Source organism: Panthera uncia, chromosome A2 (assembly GCF_023721935.1).
Source record: "Panthera uncia isolate 11264 chromosome A2, Puncia_PCG_1.0, whole genome shotgun sequence".
NCBI lineage: Eukaryota > Metazoa > Chordata > Mammalia > Carnivora > Felidae > Panthera > Panthera uncia.
The window spans coordinates 61,833,638-61,850,790 of record NC_064816.1 but is presented as its reverse complement, the minus strand read 5'-3'; the positions used below and the strand labels follow the sequence as shown (position 1 = coordinate 61,850,790).

Here is a 17,153-nt window from a genome sequence, read left to right as displayed (position 1 = left end):
GGGGATCCATTTTGGACAAGTGCTCGTTATTTGCAAAGGCTTCATCGCAGGGATGATTGGGTGAAGGCACAGTAAATGTGAAACCCTGCAAAGTTCTGAAATGAAGGATTACAGCCTAGTGGAAGACAGCCCAGTCGGGGGGCGGTGGGGGGTGCCTGGCTGCTTTAGGAAAACAGGCCAGCGGTGTCCGGAAAGCATCAGGCGTGGGGGCGGAAGGCACGGGTTCATGGCCAGCTCGTCTCCAGTGGGCTCTCCCACCAGGGCATGCGTGTCTCCTCCCCTGCGCCTCAGTTTCCTTGTTGGTAAGACAAGGGGCTGGACCAGGTGAGATGCAGGACAGGGTACCCTAGGAGCTCCAACAGCTGGTCCACTGCAAACCCATTTCCAGCCGCTCTCTCCATTTTCTCAGGAAAGGGCAGGGTTTTGGATTTTGGATCCTGACTTCGCACAGGCTGTTCCATAGCACGCCGATAGTTATGTGCTTCGAGTATGCTTTTGTAAGACAGTTTGGTCCTATTTTTTATCATCACTAATTTTTCTGTATTTTTTTTTTTTTTCTGTAATGATCAGATCTGGTTCTACAATAGCTTTTAAGCTTTTTTTTTTTTTTTTTTTTTTTTTTTTTTTTTTAACGATGAGTACAATCACCAGCAATTTGAAAACCCCCCGGCCATGTCAGATGGCTTGGTAGCCAGGAAACAAAATCAATTAATGAGGGAAGTTTGACAAACCTTTGCTCTTTTCTGGGAGATCGGTGATGCCAGCAATGGAACCACCTGAACTAGGAGTCGGTGGCCTTGACTGTCTGAAACGTGGTTTCATATTTCCACCATGACTAAGTATCATGAATTGTGGGGAGAATCCTAAAAATAATATCAGGAAGACATTTTTCTTTAAGAAAGTTTATGATGAGAAAGTAAAGGAAGAGTGATACTTGCTTTTGAATAGGACGGTGCTTCCACATCCTCTCCTTAGCACAAAGTTAGTAAGTTTATATGTTTCTGGGTTTTGGATTTTATGCAAATGGCATCATATTGAATTGCCTTTCGGCTCAATGCGGTATCGTAACATCAACAAAATGTTTTATGGGGCACCTGGGTGGCTCAGTCGGTTAGGTATCTGACTCTTGATCTTGGCTTAGGTCATGATCTCAGGGTTCGTGAGTTCAAGCCCTGTGTCGGGATCCGTGCTGACAGTGGGATTCTCCATCTCCTTCTTTCTGCCCCTCCCTTGCATGGGGTCTCTCTCTTTCTCTCTCTCAAAATAAATAAATAAAACTTAAAAAAATATATTTTGTTTAGACATCTACATGTATGTAGTAAAACTAAAAAACAAAGTAAGGAAAAGCACAAAGACTCGTGGCTTCTGGGTTGGGAAGCGGGATCCGGTTGGTGAGGCTGGGAGGCACCCACACATGGCTTAGAAGTCATTAGTAAAGTACTAAAATAGTCAAATACTATTTCTTTAGCGAGGCAGGAAAACACATACTTTTATTTGTTATTTCACTTTATATGTTACCTATGACACTACATATTTATGTATCTATTAATATTTCATAATAAAAGTGAAAACCATTTCTTTGTGTTAAAAGGTTAAGAGGACCTTAAACATGGAAACCGGATTCGAAACAAACTTTGCGAGCCTGGTGGCCCTCTAGTGGCCAAATCGGACAAGTGCAACCAACGTCTTCAATTTCTTTTCCGGGAGCCACGCTTAATTTCACTTCCTCAGAAACAGAAATCCACAGCAAGCCGAGGTAGACTGGCCCAAAGTTATTCAGGCTAAATAGGATGTTTTACATCAAATTCTTACAATGCTTGCCAAACCCCTCTTCATTCTCTTGGAGGAATGACCCAAGAGAATATGTTTGGATTCTTTGGCCAGCATGTCTCATAAAATGTTGCAGAATTTAAAGGCACATTTCAAAAGAAAAAAACAAAATAAATCTTTAGACCTTTAGACCTGTAGGATATTTTTAACGTGGTTCCATCCTCATATCCTTTTAAAATCTTTAGAATTACTCTGTTTAATAGCAGTAACTCCCTTGCAAAATTTATGGAAGAATCACACCAACTGATCCTTCCTCAAGACTCAGCTCAGACGTCACACGCATCCCGTGTGTCTCACGAGTGAAAGTGACCTCTCTGTGCTACTGAGCTTCGAAAACGCTAAGCTAACTTTTGGGGGGAGTTCTTTCATCCTGCTTTTTATCGTAATTATTTGTGTACAGCATTTATCTGCCCTTCAGATTCTTAAACTACGTGAGGGCCAAGTCTTTGTCTTTTGTATCTTTATGTTAACCACAGTTCTTAACACAGTGCCTGGAGCATTTTACAGGCTCTCTTGCCTTTTCCTTTGGGTGTGTTATGTAGAGAGTTAAGTGAGATAAGTTACACAACTATATTTTAACACCAAAGTTAGATTCGAAACATACTTCATAGTTTGCCCAAGTGGTCAAAAACTTTACATAGTCCGAAAAGGTAACAGGGACATTTAAGACCATTGTGGGAGACGGCATTGCTTAAATTTAACCGGCAACAGAGTAAGTTCCAAGGACAGCTGGTGCGAAATGCAACTTGTTTGTCTCATGGGAGCAACTGATGTTTAAAAAACAAACAAGGAATCAATTAACATTGAAAATACTGTCGTAGTTCACACTTTGGCTTTGCATGAAATCTGCAAGTTTGTCTGTCTCTCCCCGCAGAAACTGCTGGGATAATATCCATGGCAGTCAGCAACTCAGTGGCTTATGAAAAGAGCACAGGATTTCAACTTTCAGCTGTATCTGGTGAGTCCTAGGGAAGTGACTGACCTCTGAGCCCCCATATTCCCATTGGTGAAAGCAAATATATATGTATATATATCTATATATATCTATATATAGATATATATAGATTATACATAAACACATTATATATATAGCTTAAAATAGTATACATTAAATGTAGTTATATATTATATATTAAATATATTTTGTATTTATTTTATATAAGATATATACTATGTACAATATATTATATAATATGATATATGTTTTATATATAAAGTTATATGTTATCTTATAAATTTCATATATAATATATTATAAATTATGAGTTATATATTATAACTTTATGTTATATCCTTATGTATAATATATTGTATATCGTAAATTATAAGTTATACATTATCACTTTTAAATTATATTATATCATATCAAATTAAATTTTTATATATAATATATATTACATGTTATAAGTTATATATTATATAAGTATATTATATAGAAAAATATATTGTTGTATATATTATTTGTATATTATAAAATATAGATGATATAATATACTTATACCATATATAATATTTTGTATATTATGAAATATATAAATTTTAAATATACAAAATATTTAAAATATATAAATATATAAAATTTATATTTATAAAATATTTAAATTTTATAATATATGAAATGTCTTTATAGCTTATGTGAATATATTTTTTACATGCATGCAAAACATGGAATATTAGATATATTACATTATTGTGCATCAAGGCACCCCGGTCCGTCAGTGCACAGAATTATGATCTCATTTGTGGGGAGCTACATTTCTTTTGGGACAGCAGGCGTCTTTCTTCTTAAACTACATTCGATGGCAGGCCATCTTGTATTCCCTCATTTATGATAAAGCCCATCACCATGTTTCACCCCAAATGGCACTATAAGGGGAGTAATTACAAGTGGAACTCACCGACTTGTGTTTGTATAAAGAATCCTGGAGCCCCGAGGCTTGGCGAGAGATGTGATGTCTCCAAAGGGGTTGTCAACATCATCGGCATTTGTAGACTGCACACAACCCCTGTTTGCGTGACAAGAAAAGAAAACGTGTGTTTCTTCATAAGAAAAACAGAAGAAGAGGTAAACAGTGCCCTAACATTCAAAGGGAATCTTATTTGCTAAAATCGGTGAAAAACTGAAACAACAACAACAGCAACAATAATAATAATAACCATGATGGTAGAACAATTTGCCTTAAAAAACTATGAAAAGAGATTTCCTCTTTTACAGAGTAACACCTGCCAGGCTCTTGTGATCTGAAGTTTGGGCCAGAGTGAGAGGAACAGGTGGGTTGTGTTCTTGTGCAAAGAAAGAAGCTGTTTGTGCAGCCCAGGAAGGCTCCTTCACAGGAGGCTGGCCCCGGGGGGCAAGGCAGGGACCGGCATCCGCCAGAACCAACCGGGCTCCTGTTGGAGATGGGAACCTGGGCAGGTGCCCGGGAATCCGGGGCGCCCAGCCATGTGCCTTCAGGGCCCTGAGACAAGGCGGAGGTGCTGTCAGCCAGAGGGCGTAGTGTCCTTGTCCCATTGCTGGGGCCACTAGTTGGAAAGAGTAGTCAGCTCCATCGTAGGGCAGAAGAAGCAACAGTAATGGCGGCAGCAAGGGCAAAGATTAAAGGCCCAGGACCTCCATTTTCTTGGATTTACTCTGTTCCAAGGCACCATGACCTGAAGGTTTATGCTCCTCCCGTATTGCTGTGTTGAAATCCTAATGTCCAAAGGTGACGGGAGCAGGAGGTGTGAGGAGCTCAGGTCACGAGGGCGAAGCCATCGGGAGTGGGATTAGGGGGCCCACACAGCCCTACTACTGTGAGGACACGGTGAGAAGTCTTGCGACTTCTCCATGGAGAGCCACATTTAAACTCAGAAGAAAAAGGAGACACATTTTCCCGTACTTAGTGTTAGGGAGCACGTCGTATCTTCCGCATCGAGTATAAAAGCCTTTCTGGTTGACAACACCCAATATTAGGAGCATCCAGGGTATTTTACTTCATAAAATAACCAATTTGGGGAAACAGAAAAAATGCTGCTCCCCCTTTCTTTCTTTTATCATAATCTTTAACAAATCTGTGATGAAAGTCCTGACATTAAGCAGGCTCTGGGCTGGCAAAACGTTAGAACTCTGTTCGAAAGTATAAATTGTCTTAAACAATAAATTACAGACATGACTGAGCTGAAAGCAATTACAATTTAGATGTAAATCTAGTAATTTTTAAAACATTAAGAAACGGTATCACTTACGTATAAAGAGGGATGTATTTGCTTCTGGAACTTGGGCTCACACTTAGAGAAAGAGAAAATGTGCACAATGGAATTAGTGATGTTCACTTAATAAGCATCCAAGGGTTACAGTATTTCTCTTATTGATACCTCCTGGGATTTAATCTCTTTGGAGATACCTCCTGGGAATTAACCTCTAAAAGTTTGTAATGTAGGGGCACCTGGGTGGCTCAGTCAGGTAAGCATCCGACTCGGGATTTTGGCTCAAGTCATGATTCCACAGTTGTGAGTTCAAACCCCATGTTGGGTTCTGTGTTGGCAGTGTGGAGTCTGCTTGGGATTCTCTCTCTCCCTCTCGGCCCCTCCCTAGCTCGCTCTCTCTCTCTCTCTCTCTTTCAAAGTAAATAAATAAACTTAAAATAAAATAAAATAAAATAAAATAAAATAAAATAAAATAACATAAAATAAAATAAAATAACATAAAATAAGATAAAATAAAATAAAATAAAATAAAATAAAATAAAATAAAATAATAACATAAAAGTTTGCAATGGTAAACAGAGGTGATTTAAAGATGTAGTTTTAAGTGAAAAGCCAAAGCAGGATAAACTGACTCCAAGTGTCATGGACACACATGTCTTTGCTTGCTCTCTTTTTTTTTTTTTTAATTTTTTTCAATCTTTATTTTTGAGAGAGAGAGACAGCATGTGAGCAGGGGAGGAGCAGAGAGAGAGGGAGACACAGAATCCGAAGCAGGCTCCAGGCTCTGAGCTGTCAGCACAGAGCCCGACACGGGGCTTGAACCCACGAACCGTGAGATCATGACCTGAGCCGAAGTCGGACGCCCAACCGACTGAGCCACCCAGGCGCCCCTTTGGTTGCTCTCTTTAGCCCTATTTCAGAGGCTCCCCTCTTGGGTTACCCCCACCCCCTATTTTTTAAGGAGGCTTCACGCTTAGCACAGAGCCCAACATGGGGCTTCAGCTCATGACCCTGAGATCAATGCCTGAGCTGAGATCAAGAGTCAGACACTTAACCGCTTAACCGACTGAGCCACCCAGGCGCCCCCTAGGTTTCCCTTTTGCTGCACACCTCCTTAGTGATTGGTGGGGCAATATTTGGCAAAGCCCCTGGTTTGCTGAGACACAGAATCTTCACGTTGAGTGGATCCTACTGACCATCCAGTCTAATCCTCCATGGTGGAGATGAAACGGCCATAGCACGGAGTTCAGTGACTTGCATAAGATCCCCGTTATTTACAGCCTCACAAGGAACTCCAGGTCTGTTTTGTATTTTCCCCACACCCACCCCAGAATCAGCCATTTCTCCAAGGGTCTCACAATTTCTTTGATCGGAGAATGGTGATTCAAAGCCAGCATGTGGGTGCTAGATATGGTTGTGGCTGCTGGGGTGTCCCTGCTCCCAGGTCCTCTGAGCGGACAGAGCTAGGGATGGGTGGATGTGTAGGAGTCTGTGTATACCCGCATATTTATGTCTATTTCTGTATCTGCTATCTGTGTTAAAGTAAACGTGAGTTCACAGGGTACATCCTGATCATCTCTTAGCCTTTCTCCCCTACTTACCCGTATTTCCTCCTGACAGCGTGAAATTTGCCTCCTGTTACCCACCAAAAGTTTCATTTTGTTCAACCTTATATGTCAGAAGTATGAGAATCACCAACCCACTTCCCTGCGGGAACACACCCTGCGGGTACACACGTACCACCTGGAGTATAGCGCTTATATGCCATGCATTCCTTTTGTCTTTAGCCTTACATTTTTCGGTCAAAATACTATTTCCAAATTTATTAGGGCCCAGCCTTTTTTAAGACCACCCGGTTTTGCCCCCATCCACTCAAGTGTAGTCATGTCATTTATTTGTAGCACGGAGTCATTTGTCACAATCTGCATTCCATCCTGGATTCCCCCGGCACCCTGGGCAGGAATGTATGTAGATACGTATCGGTGTTTCCATGTATGTACTTAGTTCACGTTGCCTTCAGTAAACTTTGTTCTTTGTGGTGGTTAGTTCTCTGGGTTTCACAAACACAAAGAGTCATGTGGCCACCATCACAGAACCATACAGAACAGTTCATGACCCTAAATGTTCCCCTTATAGGCTCTCCATGCACATCCCTTTCCCCCTTCCCAACTCCTGGCCGCCATTTTTCTATCCCCTTCCTGTGGTTTTGCCTTTTCTAAATGTCATATAAATGGAGTCATACAATATGTGACCTTTTCAGTGTGGCTATTTTCACTGAGCAAAATGCATTTAAGATTCACACACACCGGGGCGCCTGGGTGGCTCAGTCGGTTGAGTTCAACTCAGGTCATGATCTCTTGGTCCATGAGTTCGAGCCCGACGTCGGGCTCTGTGCCGATAGCTCGGAGCCTGGAGCCTCGTTCAGATTCTGTGTCTCCCTCTCTCTGGCCCTCCCTTGCTTGTGCTCTGTCTCTGTCTTATAACTCTCTCTCTATTAAGAACAAATAAACATTAAAATATTGGTTGTATATTCATGTATATGTTTATCCAGTGTATACTTTTCCACTGGCCTGTTGAAAGATAACTTTGTTGTTTCTAGGTTTTGGCACTATGAGCATAGCTGCAGAAACATTCCCATACAGGTTTTAGTGTGGGACCCTCAGTGCAACCTTTGCATAGACGAAGGTTGCAGGATGAGTGGCATTCTTGAAAGTTCAGAGATGTGGCCTACCGACTAAGACATAAAGCTTTTCATTCATCGGATGGTTTCTTATTTAAAAAATGCAATGATTCGTACAAACCGGAATACAAATTTTTATCATCTGCGTGAGTGATCTGCCATTTCACCACATGATGTAAATAAGATGCTAATAAGGTATTTTTGTTAGCGCTCATGTAATGTAAGAACGGGTACCAATGCCTTCCATCTTTATTCTTTTAAAAGATATTTGAATATGATCACCAGCAACATCAGCTTGCTTTGTTTTTGAGAGTCTTATATTTTTTGAGTGTCATACTCTTTTTTCAAAAAAATGACTGCCGTTCAACATATACACTGGAATTTATTTCTTATATTGAGATGTTTTACACATTGGCAAAACATATTTTAAACGATCCTTATCAAGAAAATTACACATTATTTTTGGAATACGGCTCGGCAAAATCTAAGTTTGCTGACAAGACAACATTTTTCTCAATATTGTCACTATTTGTAACAGTAGACGCGGCAGTTCAATTCGATTATAATTTGGCACACTTTCACCTCATCTTTTTTTTTTTAGGACAATTTTTTTTTTTTTAAAGGACAATTTATTTTTAAATAGTTGTGGTATATTTCATAGTCTAAATTTTAAGGAGGTGTAAGAAAAGGCAGACAGATTTGGGTTCTCTTTCCTGTCCCAGGGATGGAAGTCTGAGGTCTCCGGAATATTCTCCAGAGGATATACCCCTCAGCCCCTCTCTCACCCGTGGGCTGGAGCACCAGACATATTTTTTTTTAATTTTTTTAAATGTTTATTTATTTTTGAGACAGAAAGAGACAGAGCATGAGCAGAGGAGGGGCAGAGAGAGAGGAAGACACAGAATCTGAAACAGGCTCCAGGCTCTGAGCCGTCAGCACAGAGCCCAACGCGGGGCTCGAACTTGCAGACCACAAGATCATGACCTGAGCCGAAGTCGGACGCTCAACCGACTGAGCCACCCAGACGCCCCATGGAGCACCAGATATATTAATGACAAAGATGTTTTAGTGAAAAATTTAGTAACGAGATCATGAGGAGATAAAACTTACAAAGTCACTGGCTTGATGGGTACCAAGAAAGATCTTGTTTGAAATCTGTCCCAGAGTCCACCAACCATCTAAAATGGGCATCAAAATGAAGGACATAGTTAATGAACAAGTTACCGTAAATTCTCGTATATAATCTCCAGCGCTCTTAACAATCCCCAGCGCATCAATGGTAAGCCCCAGGCTCCCAACAGAACGCACTCCCCAAGCATCCTTAACACTTTGGGGGTTTGCCCCAGAGCCCCTCTGGTCTCTACTCTGCTCTCAGACCCACAGTTTCCTGGTTTGTTTTCCCACAGCTGGAATCTGCCTCATCCAACTCCTTTGGATTGAAGTCCTGACAAAGGTCTCATTTTTTTTGTTTTTGACATTTTAATTTATTTTTGAAAGAGAGAGAGATAGAGCATGAGTGGGGAGGGGGCAGAGAGAGAGAGAGAGAGACGCAGAATCTGAAGCAGGCTCCAGGCTCCGAGCTGTCAGCACAGAGCCCGATGGGGGGGCTCGAACCCCCAAACTGTGAGATTGTGACCTGAGCCAGAGTCGGACGTTTAACCAACCGAGCCACCCATGTGCCCCAGAAAAGGTCTCATTTTTGTTTTCATCCCAGAGATTATGTTTCACTTGGATCCACCTAGGTTCACTCTCTGCAGCCCCAGGCTGGTCTCCCCTTTTCAGTCCTGCCCAGACCCTAAGCTTTGAACCTCATCTTGCCGGGGAGAACTTCCGATCCTGGTATGATTAATTAAATGCCAAAGATACGTTGAAAAAGTGACTAATTTTCAAAAGATGTAAAAATATTTTAAAGTAGGTGAGAGATTCTTAAAAACAGCCGTAAGAATCAAGGCACGTGCGAATCCCGTGCCGAGACTTTATATTATTGTAGCCATGTTTTTCCTCTCTCGCTGCCATTTTTCTCTATAAAAGCCAAAAAAGTTTTTCAAAATAATGTGGGCTTCTCACCCTGTGGTTCATGAACCTCTTAAGAGCCCCTGGTTAGAACCGTATGTCAATAGAATAATCTTCCTCTTTAGTGCTATGCTATTTTACATCGGAAAGAGCTACATTATGAGAGGTGGCCCCAGTGCTTGTCAGACTTCTGCAGGGCGAGGAACAGAACCAAAGGAAGAGAGGTCAATGGAAGGAGGAGCTAGATGCTTTGCAGGCACAGAGCAGGGACATCTAATCCAGGGTTGGAAAGGTAAAAGTGAGGTCCAAGATAACACCTGAAAGATTCACGGGATTTAGCCTGGAAAAAATGGAATACTGAAGGCAACGGAGCCCTGTTTGCAAAACAACATGGCGTGTTGAGGAAGAGCATGGCCCATGAGGACTCCACTGAGGTTCCGCGTAGAAAGTGACGCGGTAGAGTGCGGTGTGGGGGTGGGACTGGAGAAGCAAGAGGAACACAATGTCGGGGGGCGGGGCAGGGGGGGGAAGAGGGGAGGCTGAGTGGGGGCAAATAATAGAACTGGAGACATGGCCTGTCAAGGAGCGTGGCTTTCACTTCATAAAAGTGATGCGTTGGCTCAGTTGGTTGAGCATCCAAGTCCTTGATCTCGACTGAGGTCATGATCTCATGGTTCGTGAGATCGAGCCCTGTGTCTGGCTCCGCACTGTCATGGAGCCTGCTTGGGATTCTCTCTCTCTCTCTCTCTCTCTCTCTCTCTCTCTCTGCCCCTCCCTTGCTTGTGCCGTGTGCTCTTTCTCTTTCTCAAAATAAACTTTAGAAAAAAGTCCAACATAGACAATGTTAAAATATCAAAACAGGGAACTCAGTTCCATAAGTGTACATATTTATGCGTGCTTTCCATATTTCTTACAACAGAATGAGTATTAAAGTTTTGGACTTCAGCTTAGAAATAAATGCATGGTTGCGAAAATGCAACTTTATACATAGGAAAAGGAATGATGCCTGTGCAATTAAGGTCCCTGATCACTGACCTGGGTTATTGCTGGTACCCCTTCATATCTTTTCCATGTAAAGCACTGTGAAATCGGGTCAGCAGCTTTTTCCACCGTTGTTTCTTCTGGATCGAGTTTCGGTGGTAGCATCTTATCCCAAGGAACAACTTCATAAGCTCTGTGAAATTAAATAATGATATTTTATGAAAAATGCATATTGCAATTGGTATGAGTCATCGTGGTCTCATGGCAGGCAGGTAATTCTAAGGTGTCCCCTAAGATTCCTGCCCCCCAGGGGTCCATGTCATATATAACTACCTCCCGTCTGGCGTGGGCAGAGCGGGTAAGTATGACAAGAGGTCACTCCTGCGATACTTTGTATGGCAACTTTATATGGCAAAGGGATTGTGCCCATGTGATTAAGTCCCCTAACTGGTTGACTTTGAGTGAATCCAAAGGTGGGCTTTCCTAAGTAGGTCTGACCTAAACAGGTACCCCCTAAAAAGAGACAAGAACACATCAGACACTCTTCAGCTGTCCTTGAAGACACATCTCACGAGCCCAGCACCTGGAACGAATGGAATTCTGCCAACAATCTCAGTGCTCCTGGGAGACAAGGATCCAGCCCCTGCTGACTCTCCAATTCTAGCCTGAGAAACCCCAAGTCTTGAACCCCGTTGGGGCACGCTTACATTCTGACCACAGTCTTATGGTCTAAAGCTGATTTATGTGTGGTCATCTGCTATACAGCAGTGGAAAACCAATGCACCTATTTATATACATCTTATAGTTGACAAAAAAGAAAAATCATTTGACCTTCGCAGCAGAGCCGAAAGACCATTAACAAATAAACAAACGATGGCTTAGAGAATGGAATTTGTTTGCTCAAGGTCGCTCAGCTACTGGTGCTCGACGTCAGGATGCAAATGCAGATTATCTGCCTCTGAAGAGTGAGCCACGTTCCCGTTGTCCCACCACACCAATGGTACAAGGAGTCCAGCCATCTTAGTAAGTGCGAGGATTGTATACGTAGGATTTGGATCTAAAGGTACCATCTTTAGATGGTATTTCAAGTTTTGAAAGTTCTGCTCTTTTTGACAGATATACATGCCCGATGCAGTGAAATAGACTCCAAACAAATATTTATTTGGAAATTACTATATTTCAAGCACTGTGCTAGGTGCTTGGGATAAAAGAGCAGATAAGAAACAACATACAGGGGCTCCTGGGTGGCTCAGTCGGTTAAGTGTCTGACTCCGGCTCAGGTCATGATCTCACAGTTCATGGGTTCAAGCCCCATGTCAGGCTCTGTGCTGACAGCTCAGAGCCTGGAGCCTGCTTCGGATTCTGTGTCTCCCTCTCTCTCTGCCCCTACCTGCCCCCCTCAAAAATAAATAAACATTCAAAAAAATACAATAGGGGATAAAATCAAAAGCCAGAGAGGAAATCAGAGGCCATTTAGTTGTAATCCTTCATTTTTAAGATGAGAAAATTGAGGGCCCAAAAGACTGCAGGCTGCCAAAGCCCCAGAGATGGCAGGTAGAACCGGGGATCTCACCACCGGCCCCCAGGCTGTCGACATCTTCTCCAGAGCTCTTTTCTCAACTTGCTCTATGGTTCCGGAATCCAGCTCCATATCATGTATTTCTTCTTTTTTCAATGTCAATGAAGTTTATTTGGCTTTTTTGAGTAGTGCTCTTAAAGCATCGCAGCTTGGTAAACAGTATAAATTAGTACGGTCATCTTCATTAGAACAGTCATACGAATTAGTACAGTCATTTGTTTTCTCATGAGTTGCTAAAAAGATGCAGGCTATTTTTTTTTAACGTTTATTTTAATTTTGGGAGGCTGAGAGAGAGAGAGAGAGAGAATGAATGGGGGAGGGGCAGAGAGAGAGGAGACACAGAATCCGAAGCAAGCTCCGGGCTCTGAGCTGTCAGCACAGAGCCCGACACGGGGCTCAAACGCACGGACCGTGAGATCATGACCTGAGCCGAAGTCAGACACTTGACTGACCAAGCCACCCAGGTGCCCCAAGATCCAGCCTATTTTAACAGGATAGATATTTTTACCACTTGGAATTAATGAAGGCTCACACACGAACAACGTTCTTTGTAAGGAAAATAAGAAGCTGTGGCCGAGATACCAATGAAAAGAACTGTGCGGAAATGAAGGTTCCCGTACTTTTTGAAGTCGTTTTACAATGGGGAGACAATGCACGTGATCTTGTTGCAAACTTGCCATACAGACTTGTAACACCCATGGTCTACACAAGCGATTCAGGCCAGGGGGCGCTGACTTCAGACAATGCGGCATCCTAATCCCAACAACGAGTTAGCAATTTTGCTGACTCATCTGTTGTAGGCTGAAATAGGGGTTAGAACGAAAATCATCCCTAATTAAAAACTGGCACTGTTCACAGAAAAAAAAAAAAAAGTAGGATTTTGCCTTTGAATCTGCAAGTGTATGTTCAAATCGAATTTGCCTCTCCTCCCCCCAGCTCAGCCGCAAAACGGGCTTGAGGTAACATTCTTTACAAAGCGTTCATTTTCAACTCGATGCAAGCTAAGCAAAGATGATTGAAACCCAAGCTTGCACAACGGACGGGTATCTCCCAGAACATTTCTTAGGCACAAAACACACAAGAGGAAGGGCTACTCAGTGACATTTTCATGAACAAAATGGCATCATGTTCGTCAACAAATACCCCGATGCTGCTTTCTTCTGCTAGCAAGAGTTGCAGAGAAAGAGAGAGAGAGAGAGAAAGCATGATTCTGATTTTGATCCCACGTTTCTTATATACTCTTTATATTTTTATAAGCCGCCTGGGAAAATATCCGATCATATGTATATTTCATGAGCCTGTTGGGTGCTGGGTGTGCCATCGGTAGGAAAGAAAACCACGAAGCTGGAATCTGCAGCACGTCAGTGGGGTTCAGCACAGCGTCGGGAGGGAGGGGTTGGGGAGGCGGGTGGAGTGCTTTGCTGGGTGCACACACATCCTTGTCGGTTCTCCACTCTCTGTGGCCCTGCTGACTTCAAAAAGCCCACTGGGCAATTGCAATCACCCCTTCCCAGTGCTCGTCGTACTTGGCCATTTGCAGTTTCACTCCCTACACCCTTTGCGTGCCTGCCAGTTCACACCTGTCTCTAGGCCATGACCCCCCTCCCCCCCGCCCCAACACACACACACACTTATTTCTCTAGCTTGGACCTTTCTCCCAAACCCTAGACCCACACACCCCACTGCCTACTTGCCTTAGCCACTTGGATGTCTCATGAACATCTTTATATTCAGCACTTCTAAAATGCGCTTCTGACCTTTCCCTCCGAACCCGCTCCCCTGCTTCCAACCGTGTTGAAGGAATGGCAATCAATCTCATGTCCATCCGGCTGCTTAGCCCGAAGCCTTGGAATTGTTCTTGACTCCTATTTCCCTGACACTCACGACCTCCAATGTGGACATTGTGTCGGCTCTACTTTTAAAACACATCCAGGAGCCAGCCATGGCTGACACCTTCCTACCACCTTCCCAACGAGCCGCCCTTACCTGACCTCTAGAGATGCCTCCCAATTCTCCCTGACCCAATCAGTTGGCTGGGGACACAGTGGCCACCATGTTGCTTTCCTGTGCAAGTCTGATCTTGCCGCTTCTCTGCTAGACCTTCACTTCCCTCACAGGTAAAGCCCTGGTGTTTACAGTTGGTTAAAATGTCGGGGCCCCTGGCTGGCTCAGTCGGTTAAGCATCCGACTTCAGCTCAGGTCATGATCTCACAGTCTGTGAGTTCGAGCCCCGCGCCAGGCTCTGTGCTGAAAGCTCAGAGCCTGGAACCTGCTTTTGATTCTGTGTCTGCCCCTCCGCTGCTCATGTTCTGTCTCTCTCTGTCTCAAAAATACATAAAAACATTAAAAATTAAAAAAAAAAAATGCCCCTGGACATCTGCTTCTGGGCACTCCCTGCTTTTTGCCATCTTCTCTTCCTAATGTCCCCCTTACTCTCTGTTCCAGGTACCCTAGCCCCCCTCTCTTCCCTGACCCTATGCACACTTCCGACACAGGCTTTCCAAACGGCTGTATATTCCCTCTGCCTGGAAAATGCTCGTTCCAGACATCTGCAAGTCAGTCCCTTATGTCTTCTGAGCTGCTCTCAAACCCCATCAATTAAGGAGCCCCCCCTCCCCACATCCTATTCACTACGGAAGCCTACCGTCCATACACAGGACGCTCCAGATGCTTCTTCCCATTCTACCTTTTCTCTTCTATGTTTCCACAGCCTCATCATCTTCTAGGATATGAGCTATTTATGTGTTATGTCTGTCCTTATTGTCCGTCTGCCTTTAGAATGAGAGCTCTTTGAGAGCAGAGATCTCCGTCCGCCTTATTCCCTGACGAGCCTCACAGCCTAGGGCACAGACACATCGCAAAAGCTGAATATGGTTTCTGACTGCGTAAATGAACCCCTTCAGGCTTTCTCTGCTCTTGTTTTCTATGATGCTGTACTCTTATCTCCTCCTCTCACTGACCATTTCTTTTATGTTTTGGTTTTATGCTTCTATTACCCGTAGATTTTCTTTAAGACTCTCCCTTGACCTGTTTTATTTCAGCCATCAGTGTGAGTAAATATCTGTGTCTGATGTTTTCTGAATTACTCACAGCATCCAGGACATTGTGGACACAAAGGGGGACGTGTCACAAAAGATGAAAGAAATACCTTATTTTTAATTTTAATTTTGTTATTTTAGAGAGAGAGAGTAGGGGGAGGGGCACAGGGAGAGAGAGAGAAAGAGAGAATCCCAAGCAGGCTCTGTGCTGAGCGCGGGGCCTGACTCGGGGCTCGATCCTACAACCCTGGGATCATGACCTGAGCCAAAATCAAGAGTCAGGCACTCAACCGACTGAGCCACCCAGGTGCCCCAGAAGAAATACATTTTTAAATCAAAACTCTACTGGGAAAAATGCTTACTTTTGTGTCGAGGACTTGTAAAATGAGTCCTTCGCGTTATATTTCCTGTTTGGCTGTAAAAGTGATTCTCCATCCTCCTAGAAGTTGTGAATAATAAGTGAAAGGAGATCAGATACACATGGGAATTGCTAATGTTTTCTACAACCATGCTTTCTTTTTCCCTTGTTCTCCATTTTTCTCCTTTCATAGCACCCCTTCCACAGACCAGGCTTAATGCTTCCCTACTTTCTTCAATTGTCTTGGAAACTTACTTTCTATGTATGGTCTCCTAAGTGATTAAGCTAAAATTTACAACATGTGTATTCAAGTTAATGGAAAGTCACATTTTTATGAGAAAGCTCTTGAATTTTAAATGCTGGCAAATGATGTTTTTAGCACCATGTAAATAAAACATCTTAAAAAGTCTAGGGGCGCCTGGGTGGCTCAGTCAGTTAAGCGTCTGACTTCGGCTCTGGTCATGATGTCACAATTCATGAGTTAGAGCCCAAAGCTTGCTTTGGATTCTGTGTCTCCCCCTCTCCCTGTGCCTCCCCCACTTAAGCTCTGTCTGTCGCAAAAATAAACATTTAAAAAAAACTTTTTTAAGTCTTGTGTGACTTGTCTTTTAACAATAGGACATTAGCTCTGATACACTTCCCCTTTCCTACCTTTTGTCTTATTTCATTGAAATTCGTTGATTATTATAATTATTAATATTAATTTTAACTATATAATATATATTATATTATATAATATATTTTTATATAATATATATTATATATACTATCTAATATAATTATTATATTTTAATAATATATTATATATGTAATTAAATATATAATATATTATTATTATATTGTAATTGTCATTAGAATCTTTAAGTATTACTATTCATTTAAATTTTCCACAGTATTTTACCAGTGGTTCTTTGTCTACTTCTGCTTCTGGTACCCAATTTGTTCTTTCCTGGTTCCACTCTCTTTGGCTGGAGTTCAATTTTCAGTAAATCTCTCAAGGATAGAAACTTCTAGCTTTGTTTCTTAACTAACTCATCCTCACTTTTTAATACTGTTCCAGGTGAATTTAGAATTCTAGTTTAATGGCTATGATTCTTTGGTAAACTACCTACACCTCATTGGCTTCTGGATGGTTATTGTTGCTTTGGAAGTACACGGAGTATAATTGTCTGCAAGTATTCTGCGTCCCCGTCCCCACCCTCCGGCAATATTTAGGATATTCGTCTTGATTTTCCCACGGAGAAAATGTGTTTAGGAGAAGGTATATTTTTTCAGCTGGCTAAAGACTCGTTATGTTTCTTTAACCTCAGAATACATAACTTCCCCCAATTTGGGCAAATCTCCATTGTTACCCAATCCATTGTTACCCAATCCATTGTTGCCAATGGATTCTCTTTATTCTCTTCTTAAGAAGTTCCCATCAGGCAAATACTAGACTTTCTCATTCTGTCTGCCATCTTTACCTTCCATGCTACCACTGTCCACTTT

General features: G+C 42.4%; 1 protein-coding gene across 2 annotated transcripts in view; it reads right to left on the bottom strand.

Annotated features, from left to right (window-relative positions):
• Positions 1-17,153, bottom strand: part of SPATA48 (spermatogenesis associated 48) — a 58,494-nt gene that overhangs the window by 17,141 nt on the left and 24,200 nt on the right. For both annotated transcript variants that reach the window (XM_049641265.1, XM_049641266.1), the window contains exons 3-7: positions 15,670-15,746; positions 10,745-10,883; positions 8,807-8,874; positions 5,056-5,097; positions 3,729-3,836 (exon numbers count right to left, since the gene is read on the bottom strand). In XM_049641265.1, the coding sequence (XP_049497222.1) occupies positions 3,729-3,836; positions 5,056-5,097; positions 8,807-8,874; positions 10,745-10,883; positions 15,670-15,746 (434 nt within the window). The remainder of the gene's footprint in view (positions 1-3,728; positions 3,837-5,055; positions 5,098-8,806; positions 8,875-10,744; positions 10,884-15,669; positions 15,747-17,153) is intronic.